Source organism: Podarcis tiliguerta (assembly GCF_965153285.1).
Source record: "Podarcis tiliguerta genome assembly, chromosome: 10".
NCBI classification, from domain to species: domain Eukaryota; kingdom Metazoa; phylum Chordata; class Lepidosauria; order Squamata; family Lacertidae; genus Podarcis; species Podarcis tiliguerta.
In genome coordinates, this window is record NC_139543.1 from 10,690,887 (window position 1) to 10,718,307 (window position 27,421).

Consider the following 27,421-nt stretch of genomic DNA (forward strand, 5'->3'; position numbering starts at 1 on the left):
CACCTAGTTTTTGGAGGAGGAAAACAAGAAAAAAAATATTCTGAATCTCAGAAGCCAGAACAAGAGGGATCGCTGCGCAGCGAAAGCAGCGATAACCCTTGCTGTTCTGGCTTCTGGGATAGCTGCGCAGCCTGCATTCGCCCCATAAGACGCACACACATTTCCCCTTACTTTTTAGGAGGGAAAAAGTGAGTCTTATAGAGCAAAAAATACGGTAGTCCTTGCTGCAGCATTATGCACCCGCTGGAGTTTCTGGTACAGTTTCAAGGGCAGCCCCTTTGCAGCAATAATGCAACAATTGTTTAAAATAATTAAACTCTGTAGCTCTGTGGTAGAACATCTGCTTTGGTCCAGTCCCTGGCATTGTCAGGTGGTGCGGGGAAAGAAGCCTGCCTGAAACTGCCTGAGGCAGTACTGACCAATGGTTTGATTCAGTAAGGGCAGCTGCCAATGTTCTTCATAAAAATGCTCCCCAGAATTCTCTGATGATCCCTTCCTTCTACACCTTCCTTCTAAGTCACCAAAGGGACATGGAATCCATTTGAAAACATCAGTATAAAGCTGAAGGCAGAGCTAATATAAGAGCAAAGGCAGAGCTAATATAAGAGCAAAGGCAGAGCTAATATAAGAACAAAGGCAGAGCTAATATAAGAGCAAAGGCAGAGCTAATATAAGAGCAAAGTCTTCAACCTGCCAAGCAAGCCCTGATTCACAGCTGAAGTTCCTTATTCAGGTTGCTCACTCAGGTCTGTCCTGAGCTTTTGTGGGAATGGGAAACCAGTAGCTAGTAACCAAATTCAGCCTCGTGCTCCACCCACTGACTTGGCCACCTTTCCTTTGAAGAAACATTTGCTGGGAGTGTATTATTATTCCATTTCTCTACAATGGGTATAATTAGGTTACTCAGTCATTCTTGATAGGAAGGCTTGGCATAATTACTGCCTGTCTTCAGAGGAGACATGGCCAGAACAGCATCTCATGCAGAAATACAGGGGAGTAGTTCATCTAAGGTCAGCTGGTCCCAGGACTTAATGGTCAAGATGTGGTCATCTAGCCTAGTTGTTTTGGAGAGAGCTCTTGCTCATTCTGCTGAGTGGGGCCCTGGAATTTTGCCCCGAAGGCTTACGCTTACAGTGCCACTATAGTTAGTTCTTTTTTTTCAACCCTACATATCGCTCTTTGGGGGTGTAGGTGTGTGAGCGAGAGCTCAATTCAGACAAATGTGTGCTTCAGTCATCAGACTTTGGAGTTTCTGTGTCTCAATAGCTTATTGTCGCTGGCAATATTCCCAAAGTGACAAGGACTCTGCAATTGTGGGCCACAAGTGAATCTTAATAATAAGCCATCTGCTAGCAGAAGAGTCCCTGTTGTTCTAGTTAAAAGGCGGTTTGTGCCTCTCGGTAACCCTCGGAAAGAGCAAAAATGTATAAATTGGATTTCTCCCGCCAGAATGACTGCACTTCTTTTGTCATAGCGGTTTCCAGTCTCTTTTCTGTGCCTCGGAACGATTTTTGGAAACAACACTTTCGCCACCCACAATGATATGAGAGAGCTCTCTTACCACCAGCTCTTGGAAAAGCCCGGCAAGGATCCCGAAACTGAAAACAACAAGGAAATTGTTATGTAAGTACCATTGGGAAGAAGTTTCAAACCGAACGCTGGAAGGAGAAAAGGCTGTGTACACTGAACCTGTGTAAGACTGACGTCAAGAGAACATTGGGGAATATACTTTAAGAAGAGATCAGGAATGTAGATGGTTTCTCTGCAAAATTGGGAAGGGCAGCTCTGAGCAGATCCTTCTTTGCTGCTAGCTGCTAGCCAGACAGAAATGTCTTGGTTCCTTTCTTCATCGGGCCTGCATGGACACGTCATGGATTCATCTTGTTTCACCCCACCTATTAATTCCTGGTCGTTGACATTCCTTGTGTTACCCAGCCTTCTTCACGCTGTTGCCGTGCCCTTGGCATTTCTGCTTCTAATGGATATTAACATATAAAGGAGAGCAGTGAGGCTTCCCAAAGTGAGCTCCACTTGCAAACCTATTTCTGAATGGCTGCACTTGCAACGAGGAATGAGTGGATATGCCAATTTTGTTTTTTTCCTCAGTTTCTCCTTTTCCCAATCTTAAGTTCAGTTCTCTTCATTTGCGCATCAGGGACGCGGGTGGCGCTGTGGGTTAAACCACAGAGCCTAGGACTTGCCGATCAGAAGGTCGGCGGTTCGAATCCTCGCGATGGGGTGACCGTTGCTCGGTCCCTGCTCCTGCCAACATAGCAGTTTGAAAGCACATCAAACTGCAAGTAGATAAATAGGTACCGCTTTGGCGGGAAGGTAAACGGTGTTTCCGTGCGCTGCTCTGGTTCGCCAGAAGCGGCTTAGTCATGCTGGCCACATGACCCGTAAGCAGTGGCGTAGCATGGGGGTGCAGGGGGGGCCAGCCGCACCGGGCGCAACATCTGGGGGGGGCGCGCTCGCACTCGCAGCTCTCTGCCCCTTCCTGGCTCACTCACTCTCTCTCACTGCAGTGCTGGCTGTGCGAATCCGAGCCGAGCCGCCGGGTCGCCGCCCACTGTGGAGGGGAGGGTGCCAGGCGTGCGGTGCGGTGCGGAGAGAGAGCGAGGGACTATCTGGGGGAGCGACAGTGCAGCGGGGGGGGGCACAAATTACTTGCCCTGCCCCGGGTTAGGGGGCGCAAATTACTTGCCTTGCCCCGGGTGCTGACAACCCATGCTACGCCACTTCCCGGAAGCTGTACGCCAGCTCCCTCAGCCAATAAAGTGAGATGAGCGCCGCAACCCCAGAGTCGGCCATGACTGGACCTAATGGTCAGGGGTCCCTTTACCTTGCAAATTCTGCAGATAACCTGCTTCTGCTCATCTCTCTTCACTCCTCTTCTGGTCCTGGGAGACAGTGAAGCAGGATGAGGAGCTGTGGAAGCCTTTGACTCTACACCAGCCTGGCCTCTCTCCCCCTCCTCCTGCACCTGTTCTCCAATCCTCCAGCTCTCTCCAGTCTTGCATCTTCTCCTGCCTCTGCCTCCCATCCCCTGGCTATTACAGGCTCCTCCACATCACTGATCCCTTCTTCTGAGTCAGTCTCCAGACCCCCTTCTCCACCACCAGCCAGTCCCCAACATCGTTCTGGAGAAATGCCTCTCTACAAAACCCACGTGCAAGCACTCAGAACGAGGCATCCTAAATTGGGAATAGGGACGCGGGTGGTGCTGTGGTCTAAACCACTGAGCCTCTTGGCCTTGCTGATCGGAAGGTCGGCAGTTCAAATCCCCACGATGGGGTGAGCTCCCAATACTCTGTCCCAATTCCTGCCAACCTAGCAGTTCGAAATCACACCAGTGCAAGTAGATAAATAGGCACCACTGCAGCAGAAAGGTAAACAGTGTTTCTGTGCGCTCTGGCTTCCATCACAGTGTCCTGTTGCATCAGAAGTGGTTTAGTCCTGCTGGCCACATGACCCGGAAAGCTGTCTGTGGACAAACACTGCCTCCTTCGGCCTGAAAGTAAGATGAGTGCCGCAACCCCATAGCCACCTTTGACTGGACTTCACCTTCCAGGAGTCCTTTACCTCCCCCCCCCCTAAGTTGGGTGTGTGTGAGAACCACAAACATCAGGTATCACAGAGATCAGTATGTTAACTATTGATTTCCCAGCCCTTCCCTTGTGAATAGCTCAGATGTCTGATTGGAATTCCGTGTTTCTGTTCCTCCCGAGCTGATTGTTCTCCGGCCCCGGAAGAGCAGAGAGGAGCTACGTAAATAAGCTCCTCATCTCCAAGATGGAGATTGCCAAGGTACTGCAAAGCAGTCGCAGCTGCTATCAGCTCTCTTGCTAGCAGCCCCCAGGGGCATCTATCATTAGGATCTCATGATGAAGTCATAACGGGTTCCTCTGGGGAAGCCACTTGCTATTCTTCCTTCAGAGGGCAATAACAGCAGGCTCAAAAGAGGCCAGTTGGTTTTGTCCTGCTGCTAGACCCGGCGCTTGTTCTTACAACAGCACAAATAATTAATCCTCTCCTCTGGGGTTGCCATGGGGAAAGAGGAAGGTTGTTCAGCGGTGCTTGGGGAGGGCAAGGACTCTTCCTCACCTGCCTTCCCAACCTCGCTGCTCCTTCTGCTCTAGATAACAAGAAAGGCACTCTCTCCTATTCAGGCGCCTTCAAATAGATTCAGCGTATGGCTGTGCTGCATTTGCCAAGAGCTCGTTTCTTAGCCCTTTCCATTCCACCCAAAGCCGCCCAGAGGATCCAACACCAAACAGAACCAACAACAGAAGAGAAGCAATGGATGGAACCATTAACTAAGACTGCGAGATTGAAACATTAGGGTGCATTTATCCTCCCAAACTGCAGCAGTTCATTCCAGCCTGCAGCGGTTTGCAGTTCGCCACACTCAGACACAGTTAGAAATAATGGACCAGTTGATGCTGGTCCATTAGGGACACGGGTGGCGCTGTGGGTTAAACCACAGAGCCTAGGACTTGCCGAGCAGAAGGTCAGCGGTTCAAATCCCCGCAACGGGGTGAGCTCCCGTTGCTCATTCCCTGCTCCTGCCAACCTAGCAGTTCGAAAGCACGTCAAAGTGCAAGTAGATAAATAGTTACCGCTCCAGCGGGAAGGTAAACGGCGTTTTCATGCGCTGCTCTTGTTCGCCAGAAGCGGCTTAGTCAAGCTGGCCACATGACCTGGAAGCTCTACGCCGGCTCCCTCGGCCAAGAAAGCGAGATGAGTGCCACAACCCCAGAGTCGGTCACGACTGGACCTAATGGTCAGGGATCCCTTTACCTTTAGATGCTGGTCCATTAGGGCGTATGGGGCACTGCCCCACTGATTTCCTTTTACCTTCAGCCACCTCCCGCCTGTCTGCTTTATTTCTCACATTCAGTCCAGCTGCCAGTGTAGTCTCAGTGTTGCTCTTGTAGAACTCAGCAGGGAGAAGGATGGGGACAAAACTAGAGTTCCTTGGCTCTGCTTGTCATTGGCTCTAGTCATCACTGCTTCCCATTCCACTGGCAGTGCAGATGGTACAGAACAGAAATATTTGTCTGGTGGAGTTAACAGCTGCTTGAAAGAATAGGCACTCTTGTTCCCAAAGGGTACCTCTGTTGGTTCCATACAGATCTTTGGCCCAGTTGTAATGTTACCACAGGGATGCAGTGCTTTGGGAGTCCTTTGTCCCCTCAGGTAGCATGTGAGGTTCCAGCTGACGTGCGAGGAGCCTATTTATTTATTTATTTTCTTGAAAATTTATAATTCCCACTACACACACACACATACACAAGGTGTGACTGGAAAGTTCGGTGAATGGTCACAGAAATTGGACAGCAAGAAATATTCTGTCCATTACAGAACTACAGGGGTAGCCCCACATCCAGACCAGGTGACTGATCGACTTTTATTTTATCAACAAGGCCAAGTACCACTATTGGCCTCAGTCCCTCAGATTTCCTTTGTGTGAACAGGGACCGGGATCCGCCCTGTATCTTCCACTGCAAAGACAGACACCAAGAATTCATTCAGCTTCCCTGAAACCTCTTTTTCTTCCTTCAGCACACCCTTGACTCCAGCCATCTCTGCAGCAGGTCTCTTGCAGCTTATGTATTTAATGTTTGTTTGTTTGGTTGGTTGGTTGGTGGTGCTCTGTAGGTTCTTCACAAGTGCCCTCCAAATTCTTCTTTTCTAAAAGCACCTCCCCATTGTTCGCTTGCATTTCTCTTGCCAAAGTCTGCCTTCCTTTTTTTGTTCTCCTCATTTGCACAATTTCCCAAAGAAAGCCATCTTGCCTCTAATAGCTTCTTTGACCCTGCTTGTTAACCACACTGGCATTTTTTTGGCCCTGACGCTCTTTCCTGATCTGCTGAATGTCTTCCATTGCGGTTTTAGAGAGATTTCTCATTAATAAGGATATTTCTCCCTTCCCTTTTTCCAATGGGTTTATTATTTTCAATTTCACATCTGCCTTGATCAGAGTTGTTAACTGTAGCCTTTCCAAAGACAAGACAATTCAATTAACCAAAAAATGAAACAACCTTTCAGTGTACAGTGGTACCTCGGGTTACAAACGCCTCAGGTTGCAAACACCTCGGGTTACAGACTCCACTAACCTGGAAGCAGTACCTCAGGTTAAGAACTTTACCTCAGGATGAGAACAAAAATCGCACGATGATGGCGTGGCGGCAGCGGGAGGCCCCATTAGCTAAAGTGGTACCTCAGGTTAAGAACGGTTTCAGGTTAAGTACGGACCTCTGAATTAAGTTCGTAACCAGAGGTACCACTGTAACATGTTATGCTAGAGGCTTTCCAAATACTGAGAGATTAACAGCTTTAAAGGATGACACCCTTACCAGATGAAATTGGGGTGGGGTTTTTTTGTTAATTAAATTCAATCGACTGTATGTTCTGGGTTGTTACATTTCCTAAATAAATAAAATAGTTCAAATGCTCAATGTGATCTGGTTTGGGCAGCTTCCATAGTAATAGGAATAGCTTAGGATCCATGTACCTACGGGACCGCCTCTCCTGGTATGCCCCGCGGAGGACCTAAAGGTCCACAAATGACCACACCTTGGAGGTCCCAAGTCGCAAGGTGGTTAGATTGGTCTCAACTAGGGCCAGGGCCTTTTCAGTACTGGCCCCGACTTGGTGGAACGCTCTGTCACAAGAGACTAGGGCCCTGTGGGACTTGACATCTTTCCGCAGGGCCTGCAAGACAGAGCTGTTCCGACTCAGTCTGACCCTTATGTTTCCCTCCCCTTATGGTTTTGATCTATGGGCTACTATTAAAATGAGGCTGCATTTTAAATTATATTTTAACCTGTATTTTAAATTGGTTTTTGTTTCATTGTAATTTTACTGGTGTTAGCCACCCTGAGCCTGGCTCTGTCCGGGGAGGGCTGGGTATGAATCATCATCATCATCATCATGTCACGTTCCTATGTTCATAAACACCGTCAAGCATGTTTAAGCAGAGTCCTGCTGCTGCAACTTTTGGTAGGCAATGTCAACATTTTTCTTGGCTCATTGGACAGGCTGGACAACAGAACAGCTGGTTATTCTGGCCAATCAGTGTCATAGCATAGCATGGGAAGGGCCACAGGGGCGGTTGTCCTGAGCGCAAAATTCTTAGAGGCACAACATTTTAAAAGAAAAAGAAGGAAAGTAGAAAAGTAGAAAGTAGAAAGCTAAAAAAGCCAATGCAATTCTGGGCTGCATCAATAGGAGTATAGCATCTAGATCAAGGGAAGTAATAGTGCCACTGTATTCTGCTCTGGTCAGACCTCACCTGGAGTACTGTGTCCAGTTCTGGGCACCACAGTTCAAGAAGGACACTGACAAACTGGAACGTGTCCAGAGGAGGGCAACCAAAATGGTCAAAGGCCTGGAAACGATGCCTTATGAGGAACGGCTAAGGGAGCTGGGCATGTTTAGCCTGGAGAAGAGGAGGTTAAGGGGTGATATGATAGCCATGTTCAAATATATGAAGGGATGTCACATGGAGGAGGGAGAAAGGTTGTTTTCTGCTGCTCCAGAGAAGCGGACACGGAGCAATGGATCCAAACTACAAGAAAGAAGATTCCACCTAAACATTAGGAAGAACTTCCTGTTAGTAAGAGCTGTTCGACAGTGGAATTTGCTGCCAAGGAGTGTGGTGGAGTCTCCTTCTTTGGAGGTCTTTAAGCAGAGGCTTGACAGCCATATGTCAGGAGTGCTCTGATGGTGTTTCCTGCTTGGCAGGGGGTTGGACTCGATGGCCCTTGTGGTCTCTTCCAATTCTATGATTCTATGATTCTATGATTCTATGAAATAACTTACACAGCAAATCTTCCAATGTTTGTGTGGGCAGACTGAGGAGCAGATTTGGACAGCGGATGGTTTCTAGGGCACCCTCTGCACGGGGTTTATGAAGATACCCCTCCTGACCAATTCCCCATCCCACTCTCCGCCGTGCTCGTCTCAAGTGATTTGATACCCTGAAGTCATGGTAGAGTCTTTCATTGACTTTATTCAATACTGGACTGGTGGGAAGGACTCAGGGAGTGCTAATGGTCCATGGGTTTCGGGGCGCAATACTTCGCTTGCCCCGGGCACTGTAAACCCACGTAATGCCACTGCTACTCATTGATGTCTAGGAGCCAGGACCTTGTTTGGGACCCCAAGGTGTGGCGTTTGCCTCCTAGGATGGGTCATAAGGAAAGGGTTAAAATAGGTGTGATGTGATTGGCCAGTGAGAATGCAAGGGGCAATAAATATTAGAGTGGGAGGTTTTGAAAGTCAGTGGAGGTTTGGGAGTTGAAGAAGGAAGAGGGAGGTTAGGTGTGGGTTGATAGAGTTGTATTGTGAGAGTGAGAGGAATTGTTAGGTGGAGTCAGATAGATAGTTGGAATAATCAGTTTGGAGTTGTTAGGAACTAAGAATAAGAAACTGACAAGAGAAAAATTAACGGAAACCATAAGGTTGTTCCTGCATTTAAAAATAAACTTGATTATTTGTTTACATTAACAACTGACTGGACTCCGTGTGTCCCCGTGAGATACGGGGTGGTGGCAGCGGAAAAAGCAATCGCAGTGGCGGCACAGGGTCAATAGACCGTCAAACAACCGGGGGCCCTGTGTGTGATCACCACACAAGGATATCACAACTGGGCCTTTAATAAGAAATGTTGGTTGTATTCTAGTTTCACATTTTGGGATAAGAGTCATTCCCTTAAAATGAAGGAAGAGCGAGTAGCCTTTGGCCTGCCAGATGGTGCTGATTCACAGCTCCTACTCTGGTCATGACATTTGGAGCTACAAACCAATGTACGCAGTGTTACAGATGTGGTGTTGATGAACTACAGCTCCCATCAGCACCAGCAAGCATAACCAATGCCAGGGAATATGGGAGTTGTAGTTCAGCAGCGTCTAGAAGGCCAGAGGTTCCCCATGCTTGCAATATAAGAATGATATTGTATTTTTAATATTCTGTTGGGAGCTGCCCAGAGTGGCTGGGGAAACCCAGTCAGATGGATGGGGAATAATAATAATAATAATAATAATAATAATAATAATAATATATCATGACTAGTAAAAATATATATCTAACTTCTCCCAAGCAATTCATAAAGCGGGCAGCAGGTCTGGTTCATAAGGAGCGAAAGAACAGTAGGGGATTTTTATTTGTATTTCAAACATATCTCACTTTTCCACTGCACTTTGGAGAAGTTTCTCAAAGATGATGGTGAATGACATACTCATTTCCTCCGGCTACTTGTGAAATCTCATTTTAATGATCATACACGCCAGAAATATTTCTACAGTACTTCAGTGTCTCACTAGAAAAGATTAATCCTCTGAGCCTTTTCCATTTAGAATGCTTCTGACTTCTGAGATAGTCTGGTTGCCCTCTCATCTATTTCCCAGGAAGCACGGATTCTCTGGTGGTCCTCCGCCTGTATTCTAAGGACACTTCTCGTAATAAGATAGAAAGACCCTGAAGCAATTGTCAAGATCTTTCGAGTGAACTTGAAATTGAATTACTGAAGATTTAGAAACTAACCTGATCTCGCTTTTGCATGATTTTCAGCCTCATTCAGAGAAGCATCTAAGGGAAGTGATATGAGTGTTGCACTCTTTCGTGCAATTGCTCGCCTGCTGGCAGGCTTTCTTGCACAAGCCCCTATCGCAATGGATATGAAATTGATTAGCAACACGTAAATCAAAAGGACTTTGTTGATGCATTAGGAGTTTGGGGGGGGGGGGGGACGATGACTGAAAACCAGGCCTTTCTTTTAGGATTTAAAGCACACTGGCCTCCAGCAGTCAAAGCCGGGAACTTTAGACTCCAAACTTAATGACTATATGGTGGGAGGGGCAGGGGTGTCGCAAGGGGGGTGCGGTCCACCCTGGGTGTCATGCCTGGGGTGTGTGTGACAAAATTCCCCCGGACGGATCGGCATGGCAGCACTCGCATCCCTGGCGGGCATATATTCACGATTGGCGTGATCGTTGCCGTGAAAATCCACCCACAAATCTGACCGGCGATCAGCCTGGCACCCCCCGGTGGGCGGCACTCGGGTCCCTAGCTGACACGGTTTTATGTGATCATTGGTTGGATTTGCGTGATCTGTTTCGTGGCCAACCCTCCCTAAAATTCCGCCAACAACCTTGGGGTACCCTCCTTTAAAAAAGCTCAACAACTCTCTGGGCAACATTCCCACAAACTGCTATGTGGGGGAGGGGGTGACAACAATTTTTTTTACATGGAAATGTAAAGAAAAAGAAGGAAATCAGCCGTGAGTGCTCACTGGAAGGACAGATCCTGAAGCTGAGGCTCCAATACTTTGGCCACCTCATGAGAAGAGAAGACACCCTGGAAAAGACCCTGATGTTGGGAAAGGTGGAGGGCACAAGGAGAAGGGGACGACAGAGGACGAGATGGTTGGAGAGTGTTCTCGAGGCTACCAGCATGAGTTTGACCAAACTGTGGGAGGCAGTGGAAGACAGGAGTGCCTGGCATGCTCTGGTCCATGGGGTCACGAAGAGTCAGACACGACTAAACGACTAAACAACAACAACAATTTCTAACACTGGAGTAAAGGGCATGTCTGGCTGTCCTCATAGTTCACAGGGGGCAGCAATGAGGCCCAATAAGTCTCCAGAAGGGCCCACATGAGTGGGGGGCATGCGCTTGAACATGAACATGAACATTAGAAATCTTCTGCAATGATGAGCCAAAGTTTGGTGGCACCTGTGTTCCTCAGCAGGTTGATTGATATGGAAAGGATTTTGTGAAGTTGGAATGGCAGCAGCAGACCAGCTGACAAGGGTATTTCATGTTGCGCCATCATGTTGTTTCACTGCACTGTCAGCTGTGTAATATGAGGTAATGCATGTTCTTTGTACTTTTGTCCATTTACTGTATTTATTTTTCCCAATTTGAACTATAAAATGGTGATTTTCTTGAGTCAAAATGAGAGGACCCCTGAACATTTTATTTTGTTTTTAGGAAAAAAGCACTGGATTATATATCCAAGTTTTTAACACTGCTTTGCTCATTGGGTGGATATTTGTCATTCTTGCAGAAGCTTGCCCATCATTACTAATCATGTCGTCAACGGATTGTTGATGGTACTTGGAAAGCCCATGAGATGAGCATTTGAAGACCATTGTAAATGAGGAGCCCCTGAAACCCACTCGTCTGCATTTTTAAAAAAATACATTTCAAAAGCCTTCTTTCATTGTCTAGCAGCGGCAAGAGAGCCCGCTCCCCCTTCCTCTCCTGGGTTGAGAACGTGTTGGTTTAATTTGACAATCTGCTGAAGTTGTGCCGCTCTATAATACGGCACTTGAACTTTTGATGCATGTGCTTGAGGGGTGTGTAATGAGATAGATGTGGGAAGGAAGATATGGTCATTCCTTTTGATGCCAGGAAAACCTCCGTTGGACACTCTTTCCTTTCCTGTCTTTGGCCGTTTCCCTGCCGATTGTTGCAGAGTTTAAGGGAACTGTTAACAACCCTTCATTGGATTATTGGACTCTTTGAACAGAAAGGTGGAATAGATACTTATACATGTATGGACCTTATGCATGAACTGACTAGAGAATGAACTGATCTACTGGGTCTTCTGCTTTTCTCGTTGAACTTTATGAGACTTTTGTTGAAACCTACAATTTGATACAAAGGAGGGGACATTTTATCATATGTGGTGGGATTGTAAGATAATTAAACAATTTTGGGAAATGATATACAATGAATTGAAGAAAATGTTCCATTTAACATTTGTTTAAAAACCCAAGGCATTTTTGTTGGGGATTGTAGGGAAAGACCTGCCAAAAAAGTTGAAAAACATCTTCATGTATGCAACAACGGCCGCGAGAGTTCTGGTAGCACAAGGATGGAAGACTGAAGAAACCCCAACTAAAGAATCATGGCAAGAAAAATTGATGGACTATGCAGAACTGGCAAAACTGGCAAAAAGTTACGGGACAAGGATAACTGTAACTTTAAGGATGAATGGGAACCCTTTACAAAGTATCTGAAGATGCAACAAAGCGAACTGGACTCCTTGGCAGGTTTTGAATAAACATTCACAAACCTTTTATTGATAATAATCAGCTAAATAGTTTGAGGATCTATACAACTTCATAACATGCAGAAAACAGCATTCTTAGAGAAACCAAAGACTGGAACTGAGGGAAGTCGGGGGGTGGGGTGGGTGGGTTTTGGGGGGGGAGGGAGGAAAAATGGGGGGGGGGAACAAGGATGATATGTTTTTGGATAATATGTCTTGTTATAATTTTGAATAAAAAAAATTAAAAAAAGAAACCTACAATTTGATACAATGAATAGTATACCTTATTTATTCAAAAGTACAGCCGGTTACGTCTTGTGTGTTTATTGAATTGTTTAATGGAACGTCAAAAGGCTAATGCTCCCTGGTGCACAACGGTCTGCTATAGGTTGCGACTCAAAATGACATGTCACTGCATCGGTTGAACCATTGCAACATTAACGGGGGGGGGGTGAGAAACGAGCTCCTTCTCTTAAAAACAACAGTGCATTAAGCGTAGACATTAGCCGCGCCGTGTGGTTGAGTGACAGCTTTTGTTTTAAAAACTACCTGCATTGATTACTCATCTTGGGAGAACAACATTGAGCATTAACAGACATTTGTCTGCAGGGCAATGCTTGTTTACAGACTCTCCATCTGCAGCACGTGTCTCCCCACCTCCACTTCTGATGGAGACAGAGTAAAATGTTGTTCAGGTCAATGAGGCCGAGGCAAGAGCAGAATGGTTTGAACTTCTCTGCCCCTACTCAGAAGCAGCAGCAGGATTAGAACCCTGTGCTGCTGGGGTATTACGCAGGCACCTCCACCGCTCCTCAAAACAATGTTCGATGTGCAGGCATACAAAAATCCCCACCCTTTTCAAAGCTGCAATCCTATACACACTTTTTGGGGAACAAAGGTCCATTTAACTCAGTGGGGCTTAGTCAGCAGGCAGGCAGAGGAGTGAGTTATCAAAATCGGCAAAACGTCCGGGATTTTGAGTACAGTGGTACCTCGGGTTACATATGCTTCAGGTTACATACACTTCAGGTTACAGACTCCGCTAACCCAGAAATAGTGCTTCAGGTTAAGAACTTTGCTTCAGGATAAGAACAGAAATCGTGCTCCGGCAGCGCTGCAGCAGCAGGAGGCCCCATTAGCGAAAGTGGTGCTTCAGGTTAAGAACAGTTTCAGGTTAAGAACAGACCTCCGGAACAAATTAAGTACTTAACCAGAGGTACCACTGTACTACTATTACAAACAAGGGGCTGATCTGTGAACTTGTGATGACTAAGTCCTACCACAAGGCAAGAGAGATTTGGGAAGCAAGGAGGACCACTAGGTAGTTTAACTCTGTGTTCCCTTGCCAGGGACTATTGTACTGAATAGGACTTGCTTCTAAGTAGGACTGCCTATTCAGTTTCAGAGACTGTTTGGATCGTCCCTTCTTGCTGCTTGCTGGCTTCTAATGAATGCCTATGTTCTTGGGTAGAGTGAATTCCACTCTTCTTTAGAAAAAGAAAGATAAAACATCAGAAGATTTAAATCTCCACTCAGACCCATTTTGGCTAAGCAAGGGGGAAACTGAAGCATACGTTTTGTACAAGGTGTGGGGATTACCTCTGTGCCACTCTCCCCAGTTACACGCCTGTCAGTCAGTCTTAATATATTAGCCCATATAAATGGCAGTGTGTCAGAAATCTGAAGGGTAGACCCCCACAACACACCCCTGCCAGAGTCTACATAAGTTGATATTACGTCTAGAGTGGCAGCCTTCTTACATAAAGGGCACCATAAATCCAAGCACATTGTGTTTCATCAAAGTACGGTGTACTAAATGAATATTTCATGTATTATTCTTTTACTTTTTACACTGTTTACTGTCAAATGTAGTTCAGGTTTTTGTGGAAAGTGACACCCCTGGATCTAATTTCAATTTATCCGGTTAAGACTCAGTAACGATTTGCTCATGACCTTGTCATTCACTCCCAGTCAAGTCCTAGCTTCTGTTACTGGAGGCAGTTCATATTTCATTAAGCCTCTTGTATAACCTCTGAAAATCTAATATTAAAGGTCAGTAAATATTTTAGTGAGCTTGCAGAGCCAGAACGAGAACTGAACAGTCTGCTTGGAGCACAAAAGAAATAAGCCATTAAATGTAAGCTGAGTCTGGAGAAATGTATTTGAATTTTACTCGTCTGCTCACGAATTTCAGCTACAGGGTTTCATTTGGGAGGGCTGGGGAATCCCTGGCAAAACTGGCATGTTGTGGTATCCCAACATGAGCACCCACACCTGGATAAGTTTATTGTGGGTGGTACAACATACCCACTACCGTTTCCAATGAAAATAGGTGTTATGTGTTCAGTGGTCTGTGTTTGCCTGAGCTTGAGTCTGGACTAAAGATTAGTCCAGAGAAGCGGACACGGAGCAATGGATGCAAACTACAAGAAAGAAGATTCCACCTAAACATTAGGAAGAACTTCCTGACAGTAAGAGCTGTTCGACAGTGGAATTTGCTGCCAAGGAGTGTGGTGGAGTCTCCTTCTTTGGAGGTCTTTAAGCAGAGGCTTGACAACCATATGTCAGGAGTGCTCTGATGGTGTTTCCTGCTTGGCAGGGGGTTGGACTCGATGGCCCTTGTGGTCTCTTCCAACTCTATGATTCTATGATTCTGAGCCCCTGTGTTCTGATTTGATACATGATCTCCAATCACAGAACATTTCAGGATTTGGGACTCTGCCATTGGTCCTTAAACTCTGACTTATGATTCGCAGCTTGGAAGTTTGGACAGCCAATCATGTTGGGAGTGGGCGTGGCCCAGGTCCTTAGAAATGTATACAGTGGTACCTGGGGTTAAGAACTTAATTTGTTCTGGAGGTCTGTTCTTAACCTGAAACTGTTCTTAACCTGAAGCACCACTTTAGCTAATGGGGCCTCCCACTGCCACTGCACCGCTGTCATGCAATTTCTGTTCTTATCCTGAAGCAAAGTTCTTAACCCGAGGTACTATTTCTGGGTTAGCGGAGTCTGTAACCTGAAGCGTCTGTAACCCGAAGTACCACTGTATAAGCTTTGCTCCTGTTGTTCAGTTCTGTTTGTTCAATAAATGTTCCTGCTGTTATCACTGTGTCTTGCCTCGTGGGGATGCCCTATTCCATAAAAATTATTATTATTATTATTATTATTATTATTATTATTATTATTATTTATACCCTACCCATCTGACTGGGTTGCTCCAGCCACTCTGGACATAACAGATATAAAAACACAATAAAACATTTAACATTTAAAAACCTTCCCTATTCAGGGCTGCCTTCAGATGTCTTCTAAAGGTTGTATAGTTACTTTTCTCCTTGGCTTGGGGGGATCCATGCCCTCTAAAATTTCTCTGATGAAAATAGGGATGTCCTAAGGAAAAACAGGGGTGCAGGTGGCGTTGTGGGTTAAACCACAGAGCCTAGGGCTTGCTGATCAGAAGGTTGGCGGTTCGAATCCCCATGATGGGGTGAGCTCCCATTGCTCAGTCCCTGCTCCTGCCAACCTGCAGTTTGAAAGCACACAGTGCAAGTAGATAAATAGTTACCGCTCCGGTGGAAAGGTAAATGGCATTTCCGTGCGCTGCTCTGGTTCGCCAGAAGTGGCTTTGTCATGCTGGCCACATGACCCAGAGGCTGTCTGTGGACAAACACTGGCTCCCTCGGCCAGTAAAGTGAGATAAGCGCCACAACCCCAGAATCGTCCGCGACTGGACCTAATGGTCAGGGGTCCCTTTACCTTTACTTTTAAGGAAAAACAGGACATTCCAGGATCAAATCAGATATCGGGACAGCTTCTGTAAATCTGGGACTATCCCTGGAAAATAGGGACACTTGGAGGGTCTGGGTATAATGATCAGCAGTGGTCAGTGGGTGATTGTGAACCATTCACCAGCCTATGTTTTCTACAAATGTCTGGATATGGCATTACTAACAGGAAGTTTAAAAAACAGCAAGTGGCTCACAATTGCAGGGCAGGGGTGACTCAGTTTGCAGACATTGGCACTGCAGCAGCTGCCTGAGGATGCAAGTCCTAATGCCAGGCTTGCTCTCTCCGAATATAATGGATTCTCCCTAGTATATTTTTGTTAATGAAAATTCAGTGGAATTTTTTGCCCCCCAACAAGTCACGGCTGTATGCTGCAAACCTTTTGACAGAGGTTTTGTGCAATCTGTTCCCAAGAACAGGAGCAGTACTAACAATAGCAGCCATGTGGTATTTGTAAATGTCTCAGGAAATGGCAGAACGGACTGATAACTCAGCTCCTCAGACCACAACTCTTCTTTTTCTCAAAACGTTGCAAACACTTAAAGCCAGCAAATCAGTCCCTATCAATGTTTCAAAGCGAACCTGAATGTTATCATCGGAGCAGGAATTCAGTACGTACAACGGTTATTCAGGGACAGAAAAGAGATGAGCAAGCCCTGCAAAAACTACAGGTAAGAACCAAGAGCAATGTGTTCACTCTCCTCACCATCTCACTATTAGGAAAACTTGCTTCTGTTCTTTTCCAAGCAGAGTCAAAATATCTCTGTGTGTCAGTCTATCTGTCCTGCTTTTCTCTATAACAAAAGAACTCTCTTGACTGCAGCAGAACAAATCAAAGGAATATAACTGTTCCCTGCCCTTCCCCTCTATTTTCAAGGGTGGTGATCAGACAGGACAAAAAAATTAATTTATAAGTTCTGTTGAAACAATTTTTAGATTTCTAGCTTGCAATGTAGGCAAAGCCGCCTTGCTTTCTCTACAGAACACAGTGGAGGCTTCCATGTCCAAACTCATGTTACTCCATTCAGTGTGGGATTTAGGGAAGGAGAAAGGGAAAATGCAAATTATAAGGCTCTCTGACTGGTTCCAGTGTTATCACACTACCCTCTCTTGGGTTTTGCCACCAATGGAAAAGATGCTCTCAATTTGCCCTGGTGGCTTGTGAGTGTGATAGCCAAACAGCACCTGAGAGGCTACTATCTGTTTGGAAAGATTTGTTTTAAATAGATCAGTAGAAACCCAATTAATACATTCCAGCTCATGAAAGATATAAGCGTAATGGAATCAAAGGGAAACCAATAGCATTTTATATGCAAATGAATGTTGGGAGATGGAGAAATAAGGAACAGTGTGTGCAAGTAATAATTACGTGTAAAAACAAAGTAGAATATGAATTTGCAACATAGCTAATTACAGTGTACACTTACTTGCACACACGTAGTAAATTCCAACACAGCTGTGAAACAGGGACATCCTTAAGATATCAAAATAGATACAACTGTCATATATGGTTGTGCATTTCCTGATTTCTGGTGTTTTTAAAGAAATTGTTGTTATGGATGCTAGTTAAATTTTGCTCAGGCCTGAACTTTTCTCAGATAGTTGATGACCTAGCTTCCTTTTCCAGACCCAAATTCCAAAATCTCAAAGAGTAGTTTCAGAGTAGAAAAGGATTTCCTTGCATTATTCACTTCCCCGTGCTTTTTAAAAAGCAAAATAGCCCTCTCCTATTTGTTGAATTAAATGATAAGAACATGTTGCACAGCTAGCTCTGGGGGGAAACAGGATGTGACTAAGGATATTCTGTTAACAATGGGCAAATGCATGCGCCTGTCTTTTAATTTTAATTACACTGACTTTACGCCAACTCTGGCAGCAAAATATATCACAGCAAAGCATGCTGAATCTATTTGCTACAAGTGATACCACCTGGCCATATTCAGGTCAGGCATGTATTTAAAGCACACGCCTTGTGGCGAAAGCTAGCAAGGAATTCCAGAGAGGTGAGTGAGCAGGGTGGCAGAGGAGAGGTGGAGTTTATCATCCTTCCTTGGTGCCAAGCATGGAAACCAAGTTGGCTTCCAGAGGAGGGAAGCCCTTTCAACCACATGCTGCAGAAATGTACAGTGGTACCTCGGGTTACATACACTTCAGGTTACATACGCTTCAGGTTACAAACTCCGCTAACCCAGAAATAGTGCTTTAGGTTAAGAACTTTGCTTCAGGATGCGAACAGAAATCGGGCTCCGGTGGCGCGGCAGCAGCAGGAGGCCCCATTAGCTAAAATGGTGCTTCAGGTTAAGAACAGTTTCAGGTTAAGAACAGACCTCCAGAATGAATTAAGTACTTAACCCGAGGTACCACTGTAATAGGAAAAGGAGAGTTCTCTGTTCTTCCTCTGCCAGACCCTAGAAATCTAGTACAGTGGTACCTTGGGTTACATACGCTTCAGGTTACAGACTCTGCTAACCCAGAAATAGTGCTTCAGGTTAAGAACTTTGCTTCAGGATGAGAACAGCATCCTGGTGGCGCGGCAGCAGCAGGAGGCCCCATTAGCTAAAATGGTGCTTCAGGTTAAGAACAGTTTCAGGTTAAGAACAGACCTCCGGAACGAATTAAGTACATAACCCGAGGTACCACTGTATCACTTTCTGCAGACTAGCAACTTTTGTGGCCTTGTTTGCAAAGATGTAATATTGTGTTGTAATAATGAAACTTTCTAAGCAATGTGCCAAGGGTCACCGACTCTACAGAGGACCGGGCTGCCTGAAAGCAGCTGGAGCTGGAAGCATCTTTATTTATACAGCCATTTCACTTTTGAACAACTTCCCCCTGTCCTAACAATGCCATATCCAAGCAGGAGCAATCTGTTTTATAGTCAACCACGCTTAGAATTGCAGCCTTAACAATAAAAGGGAGTAGACCAACCAAGCAAGAGCTGCTTTGCCAAGAAATTAACTGGAAGGCTGTGAGTGCCCAGTGCTAGCCAAAATTTAAACAGAACCCGTTGTGCCTTAGGTTTCATTACCCAATAATCGGTATGGAGATCAGCCTGCACTTTCTCCCTTCAGAAAGCCTTTTAAGCCAGCGATGAGAAGTTCCTGCTCTCCCCCCCCCCCAAATCTTCCAGTGCTTGCAGCTTTCATATTCTTACACGCCACCCCAATCCCCAGAAGCAGTTTCAGGGGTTGCAGGTGTACTTACCAGGATCTGTCTTCCCTTTGGGGGCAATGAGGCACAGCAGAGACAGTGGTGCCTTTATGATATATGGTTTTATTTACACCGACATACAACCTGCCCCTAGATGGAGTGATTGCAGAGCATTCACATCCTATGAGCAGCTACCCCCCAATTCAAGTAAATAAATAAAAATACTTAACTAACTGACCAATCGCGTCACAGATAACTCGGTTCTGCGCCCCCCCCAACATTAAGCATGCCCCTAACATAAATCATGAGGGACGTGGGTGGTGCTGTGGGTTAAACCACAGAGGCTTGCCGATCAGAAGGTCGGCTGTTCGAATCCCCGTGACGGGGTGAGCTCCCGTTGCTCGGTCCCTGCTCCTGCCAACCTAGCAGTTCGAAAGCACGTCAAAGTGCAAGTAGATAAATAGGTACCGTTCTGGCGGGAAGGTAAACGGCGTTTCCGCGCGCTGCTCTGGTTCGCCAGAAGCGGCTTAGTCATGCTGGCCACATGACCCGGAAGCTGTACGCCGGCTCCCTCGGCCAATAAAGTGAGATGAGTGCTGCAACCCCCGAGTTGGTCACAACTGGACCTAATGGTCCGGGGTCCCTTTACCTTTAACATAAATCATGGCTAGACCCATGTGGGTTTCCGTATTTGACAAAGTTTGATCAAACCTTCATGAAGTCTGACTTTTACTAAATCCAGGAATTATGGGGAGTCTGCTCCAACCACCGCCCCAAATTCATAACAATATACCAGACTCTCCAAGTGTTCCTGTTTTCCAGGGTTGGTCCTGGATTTACAGATATCGTTGTGGTTTCTGATTTTATCCCAGAATTTTGCTTTTCCTTAGGACGTCCCTCGTTTCATCAGAGAACTGTTGGAGGGCATGAGAATAATATAATAATAATTTATTATTTGTACCCCACCGATCTGACTGGGTTGCCCCAGCCACTCTGGGCATCTTTCATCCTATATAAAAACATAGTAAAACATCAAATCTTAAAAAGCTTCCCCATACAATCAATCACCCCCAAAACAAGAAAGGGCTTTAATAATAATAATACTTTGATTGATCTGATTTACATCCTATGCCCTTTTAAAATGTGGGTTTTTGTGTGTGTGGGGGGATTGGATTGTTGTTTTTATTTGTATTATGTATTTTATGATTTTATATATTGATTTTATTCTGTAAACTGCCCTGAGACCTCCGGGTATAGGGCGATATATAAAATCAATAAATAACAACAACAACAAAACAACAACAACAAATAATAATAATAATAGGAAGATTGGATTAAATTTAATGATTATTTAGTTAAATATGTTAAATTAACTGGAAACAGCTTGCAGATACTTAATTGGCTTAGGATTTTATTTAAGTTAAGTGATGAATTAATATGTTTAATTTCAAAATGAAAAGATCTAAGGATGTTAATGGACTAAGTTTATAAGAACTGTGATTTGGAAAACCATTAAAAGGACATGCAATGAAATTCAATAAAGGGGAAGCGAGGAAGTCACATAACAATGTTAATAAGTGTAATTTTTAATAAGGTTATGATTTATGTTTGTTTGTTTTATGCGTTTGTTTGTTTATAATTTTGTGAAAACCAATAATTTTTTTAAAAATAGAAATAAGCCAACCCTTTGGCTGGTTAGCATACTGTACCATTTTAATGTGTTGGTAGGAGCTATTGTTCTGTTCTTGTTTTTATTATGAATTTTGTGCTTTTATCTTGCCTTTTTATGCCGTGAACTGCCCAAGATCTCCAGAGGAAGGGCGGCATAAATAACACAATAAATAACAGAACAATAATAATTTTTAAAAATGCACGTTTAAGTAGCTCTTGGAAACCAGAGAAAAGAATCAAGGCATGAAGGAAGTGCATATCCGATGCTTGCGGGTGGCGCAAGCCGAACCCCTTTGAAACGTGACTATTCTATAAGGGATGTTTTTGAGTCCTAGCGTCTAATTGACGCCGATTTATCAGTGCTCAGCTGTAAAGACGCCAAGCGCCTCCAGGCAAATTATAGCCACTTCAGAGTAGGCGGGGTCAAGCGGCGCGAGGCCGCCAATGAACAGCCGAGAAGCAGCGAATGCCATAACACCTGGGCTTCCATTGGCCGAAATTCCAGCTCCTCCTCAGATCTGATTCGAGGATTTTGATTGGGCGAAAACCGAAAAAACCCACATGCCAGGCAGTACGCTCACTCGCGACTGGGCGTAGTCGACAGCTGTTCCCCGGCAGCCAATGGGGAGAGGGGTTGTTGCAGGGTGCCAAGATGGCGGCGCGCTGCTTTCTGTCAGGGAGAAGAGGGGCAGGGATGGAGTGAGGGCCGCGGCGCTCGGCTTTGGGGTGGGGGTGGGGAATAACGGTCGGGGCCCCCGGTCTGGCTCCGGACGTCCCTGCGCTCGAGGCCGCGGCGGCGGGGGGGGCTCTCGCTTTCCGGGTGAAAAAGGCTATGAGGTGACGGGAAGATGGCGAGCGACGCGGGTAGGAAGCAGTTCTGGAAGCGGAACGCGTCCCGGGTGCCGGGCAGGTAAGCGAGGGCGCGGGTGGAAAAGTTTCTCCCGGGGGACGGGAGGCTCCCGCTGAGGCGGAAATCTCGAAATGTGACCAGCTTGCCCCTGTTTTCTTGGTTTTCGGTGGGGCTTTGCGCGAAGTAAACATGCCCGCCGGTGTGGCGCTCGCTGTGGGGCGGCAGAAATTCGCGAAGGGGGGGGGACGGTTGGGGGTTGCTGCCTCTATTGTGGTACAGAGCACGGGCAGGATTTGTGTTAGGGGTGGGGGCAGGTAGCCAGAATGTAGGTCGGGGAGGTGGACCAGGAGTCCCAGTGCCGGATTTGTTGTTGTTGTTTAGTCGTTTAGTCGTGTCCGGCTCTTCATGACCCCATGGACCAGAGCACGCCAGACAGTCTTCCACTGCCTCCCGCAGTTTGGTCAAGCTCATGCTGGTAGCTTCCAGAACACTGTCCAACCATCTCGTCCTCTTGTAGCCTTATGAGGCTTTGCCCTCGGGTGGGAAAAATATTGCGCCTGGGAAAGGGAAGTGGGAGTCAACAGACACTCAAGGAATATTTTCAGAGAAAAAGGTTTTATTTCTACCATCCATGAACCGGTAGAAGGAGCAAGTGTGATAGTCCACAAAAGCATGCACGAGTTCACAATCATGTGCACAAGCATATATACCCCTTTCCAGTTCCCTCCTCCTTTCTCCTCCCTCAGGAGTCCTGCCCCATAATGTGTTCCCCTGAGCATGTACAGAAAGCTGTCTTGGAACTATTGTGGACTCTTGGCAGGAAAGGGGGTGAGGGGGTTTCAGTGTGTTCCAGTTGTTTCATTCTTGTGCTTTGGCATGGTTCCCGGACAGAAAGCAAGTTGCAATGTGGTTCTTTAGCAAGGCCAGAAGGCATGAGAAAGGCCTGAGAAACAATGGACTGTTCTCTACCTTTGTTACAGCAGAGCGGAATGTTTCTGATGCTTAGCTGCTGAGAAAATGATTTTGAGAAGCTTTGAGCCTGCTTTGGTGGGGGGGGGGGTGACTTCGGGCCTAGGTGAGGTCACCTGTCCTCACCTTCCTTCACTCTGTCATCCCCTTATCCTTGTGCCCTCCATCTTTCCCAACATCAGGGTCTTTTCCAGAGAGTCTTCTCCTCTCAAGAGGTGGCCAAAGTATTGGAGCCTCAGCTTCACGATCTGTCCTTCCAGTGAGCACTCAGGGCTGATTTCCTTCAGAATGGATAGGTTTGAATGGATAAGCTCTGCTTGTTGTTGTTTAGTTGTGCCCGATTCTTCGTGACCCCATGGACCAGAGCACGCCAGGCACTCCTGTCTTCCTCTGCTTCCCGCAGTTTGGTCAAACTCATGCTAGTAGATTCGAGAACACTGGTACCACCTCACCTTCCTACGCTTCTGCAGCCCAGGACCTCCAGACACACTGCCCAGACTAGCAACCCAGGGAGGTTACTTTAGTGCTACTAATGCAATGGTTTGACTTCACCCCCAGAGGCACACTGTCTCTTGAGACAGATGCATGGCAATGCTATTGCAATGAAAAGGCCTGTGTTGAATCAGAAATTTGAAGTATATTAGAATGGATATTGTGAAAAAGAAGGAGAATGAGTGAAGAAATAGAGGTGGCAGGGAGCATATGAAATTAAGTGTGGGGATACATTTTTAAGGTTCAAAGGAGTCTTTTAGTGAGTTCTTCTAATGCAAAGACTAGGAATGTGGAACAAAGACAAATACCTTGCTTTGCTGTTGTTTAGTTGTTAGGTCGTGCCCGACTCTTCTTGAACCCATGGACCAGAGCACGCCAGGCACTCCTGTCTTCCACTGCCTCCCGCAGTTTGGTCAAACTCATGCTGGTAGCTTTGAGAACACTGTCCAACCATCTTGTCCTCTGTCATCCCCTTCTCCTTGTACCCTCAATCTTTCCCAACGTCAGGGTCTTTTCCAGGGAGTCTTCTCTTCTCATGAGGTGGCCAAAATATTGGATCTTCAGCTTCAGGATCTGTCCTTCCAGTGTGCACTCAGGGCTGATTTCCTTCAGAATGGAGAGGGTTGATCTTCTTGCAGTCCATGGGACTCTCAAGAGTCTCCTCCAGCACCATAATTCAAAAGCATCAATTCTTTGGCGATCAGCCTTCTTTATGGTCCAGCTCTCACTTCTATACATCACTACTGGGAAAACCATAGCTTTAACTATACGGACCTTTGTTGGCAAGGTCATGTCTCTGCTTTTTAGGATGCTGTCTAGGCTTGTCATTGCTTTACGTATAAGCTAAACAAGCCATAGCTTAGGGCCCCACTCTCTTGCCCCCCCCCTGAAGCATCTGTATCCCGAGGTATGATTGTACAATTAAGAAGTATATTAATAGTGAAATAATTTTGGTAGGGAAACATAATTTCTGACCTTTTTTTTTTTTTTGCTTAGAGTTACTTATAGCATTCAATGCTTGGGTCTCTCTTCTGATATGGTTCCTAGCTAGAAGAGGTGAAACTATTTACAATGGTTCACCTTTATGCTAGTGAGAAGGAAGCTGTACCTGTTGAGTTTGTGTGTGTCATGTATCTGTTAAGGATATGTGGACTCTGCCATAAACAAATGTGAGAGTTCAACAATGGGAGTATGTTGATAACAAGAAAATCTGTTGAGGTGCCTGTGCATTTCATTGACAGTAAAGAATGTGATGCCAGAATAGGACAACAAATACCCATTGGAGAAATTGAGGCGGTGAGTTTGCTTTGAACAGTATGAATTACAGTACAGTATGTTCAAGGCTGTTGTGTGGGTTTCTCTACCTCTTAAAAGTAGCATAGTTAGTAGAATGTCTACCATTTATGGAATCCCTTTCCTCCCAGGTCTTGGCGCTGGCCATTATCTTATTTCAGCTCAACTTTAAAACACGTTTATTTGCCCAGGCATTTGTAGGGTGCTATTTCTTTCCAGCCTAAGGGATGCTCTGCAGCCTTATGGATATTTTATGATCGTACATATTGTAGACTGTTTCTCTGTGGTTTTATGAATGAACTGTTTCGTTTTAACTTGTTTAATCTTTGTTGCAACCTGCCTTGGGATTGTTAGATGAAGGGTTGGTTAGAAACATTTAAAACACATGCATTATAGTGTTGCAAACAGCAGGTGTTGATGACTACAACAGAAAAGAATGTTCAGATTGCTGGGGTGGGGGAGCACATCTCATTACCTTTTGTGATGGCCTGTTGACAACTGTCTTTAGAAGGTAATAGGCATTAATTGGCTAAAATTGAGAAGACAGAGCTTGTGGATTTCATTAATAATTTGAATAGCTCCTGGAACTTTTGTTCCCATAGTAAAGCCCTCTGTACTTAGCTAGAGCAGGGTGAGAATATTTGGCTGAGGTGGTTTCGAATACTAGTCTAGGTTAAAATGGTGGGGATTTTTGAAAGGTTTATGGGGTGTTAGGAGAGTGATAGTACCTCTGGTGGGGACATATCATGCTCTTCTGAGGTAGTTTGTCCACCTTTGGTCCCCACCCTGCTCAGATCTCACCTGTGACTCCTAGAAGCTGTCAGCATGTGACAGCAGCAGGAACAGCTTTGACTGGTCGGCTAGGCTAAACCAGGTGAAGGTAGCCGATGGGTCTCATACCATTGGTGAGTTAGGGACTTCGTCTGCATGCGAAGCCAGAGTCTGGTGGATTGAGCAGACAAGACCAATAGTGGGTCCAATGGTCAAGAAGGTGGTTTCAGCACGTGCTGTCAAGGGAAGTGAGGAGCAGATGGGGCTCGTCAACCTGGGTAGGTAGCCAACCTAGGAGAAGGAAAACTCTGATCCTAAACCTCCATTGCCTTGCGGGATATCTTTGGAAGAAGAAAAGGCTAAGGCTTAAACCCTACACAAATCCGGAGTGGAGTCCCTAAGACAGTTGGATAGCACCTTGTACTGTACAAGTACAAGGCAACTCTGGCAACTACTGCAGCTAAACTAGTGCCAAACATATTTCTTCTTTCTATTGGACCACATCAGCGAGACTAAGAGGGCAGTCTTGACGTCTAGGCAACCCAGGATCTCCATACACACTGCCTAGGTTTGCACCTTGGGGAGATCTCTTTAGTGCTGCTAACACAGCGGTTTTACTCTACCCCTCCACTGTCTCTTGAGACAGATGGATTCCAATGCAATGATAACGACACATGTTGATTATCAGACATGACTGTGGAATAGATTACAGTGGTGCCTCGCAAGACGAAATTAATTCGTTCTGCGAGTTTTTTCGTCTTGCGAAGCACCAATGTGTATTGACGGTTTCCCATAGGAATGCATTGGCGGTTTAAAAAAAAAGGCGCAAGACGTTTTGTCTTGCGAAGCAAGCCCATAGGGAAATCCGTCTTGCGAAGCAACTCAGAAAACGAAAAACTCTTTCGTCTTGCGAGTTTTTCATCTTCCGAGGCATTCGTCTTGCGAGGTACCACTGCACCATTCTCTGGTTCCCTATAGATTTTACTAACCTGAAATAGAATCTTCATTTCATTCATAAGAATATATTGAAAAGGAAATCTTTTGAACATGCTATTTTACACGACTAATCTTAAATTATATTGGGGATATATACTGAAAATTCCATAATACTTTGGAACTGGACAGATTTCTTGTATGTGTGAGAGAGACTGTCGCAGTGGGTAGTGCTGGTGGGAATGTTGCATATCCCCATAATTTATAATAGGGTCAAGGAAGGAAGATGTTAAAGCATGCATGGAAGAATACCCCCCTAAATCAGGGGGACTGTTCTTCAGGTCCTCTCCTGGGGCCAGTGCTTGGCCTCGTCTTCAGATGAATAACCAATGAGGTTCATCTGAGACACGATTATTTACTAATAAGTGCTGCCAGGTAGTTTGATCCTGTCCCTCAGTAATCACATGGGGTCCTGTTTATGTAAGGAATGTTTGAAGGATGCTAGTGTCGGGCTAGGAGCATTGTGGATTCCTGACACATGGGATGCACTAGAATGTTTTTCATCAGCAGGCTGTGTCCATAGCATAGGAAGATGCCCGTTTTCCTCAGCAGATAAAGAGTCACTTGTAACAGCACTTAATAGTCTACAGTTGTTATACCTCTTACTTGGCTTCTCCACCCACATCTCCCAGTCCCAGTCACTGACTTTCTTGCACAACCTCTCCCTGGCAGCATCCACTGAATCAGGTTATGGTATATGAATATGCAAGTGATATATTAAAATTCACTATAGATACTTGCATAGTATTTCTACATCTAATCTTGAAGAATGTGGTATGGTGTGTGATACTGGAGAAGGAAATGTGGACAATACCACATGTAGGAAGTTCTACACTACAATATATGCAATACTTGTAAAAACAAACTGTAGATTTATTTGTTTCACAATTAGCCTACTAGGATGCAATTTCTTAGTAATGCAATATTCAAAATTAGTGAGTGCTTATGACTTCTAACATGGTATATAATTCCAGCATTTAAAACTTTGATGAAAAGGGGTGTGATGGAGATAAGTCCTTGAAGTATTAATTCTAGTCTACACTAGTAAGTTGCATTCAAGTATTTTGAGTTGGATGCTTTCTATTTCAATACTACTTTAAGCAAGGCACTTAAAACATCACAAAAATGAAATTAAGGCATATTGAAGTTGACTCTTGTGTTTTTTTATATATATAATGGCCGTGCATGATTTTTCAGGAGAGTTCTCCTGGAAACATCACAGATGTGCAAGATGTGCAGTGACCAAATGTGGCTTTTGACTATTATTAGGCTAGTTGGGTTTGCTTCACTTGGTCCTGGTCTACCTAGTTATTTGATAAAAACCAATCCATTAAATTTTGCAAGTAAAGCATTAGTGTGGTACATTGTGAAATATTCCCTAT

General features: G+C 45.3%; 1 protein-coding gene and 1 long non-coding RNA gene across 2 annotated transcripts in view; one reads left to right on the plus strand and one right to left on the minus strand.

Moving 5' to 3' along the window:
- The window catches only part of LOC310658326, a 116,952-nt gene that overhangs the window by 62,569 nt on the left and 26,962 nt on the right, over positions 1-27,421 (minus strand). The window lies entirely within an intron of this gene.
- TBC1D22A (TBC1 domain family member 22A) overlaps positions 21,268-27,421 on the plus strand; it is a 121,580-nt gene continuing 115,426 nt past the window's right edge. The window contains exon 1 of the mRNA XM_083399843.1: positions 21,268-21,581. Coding sequence (XP_083255969.1) covers positions 21,520-21,581 — 62 coding nt within the window. The 5' untranslated portion in view covers positions 21,268-21,519. The remainder of the gene's footprint in view (positions 21,582-27,421) is intronic.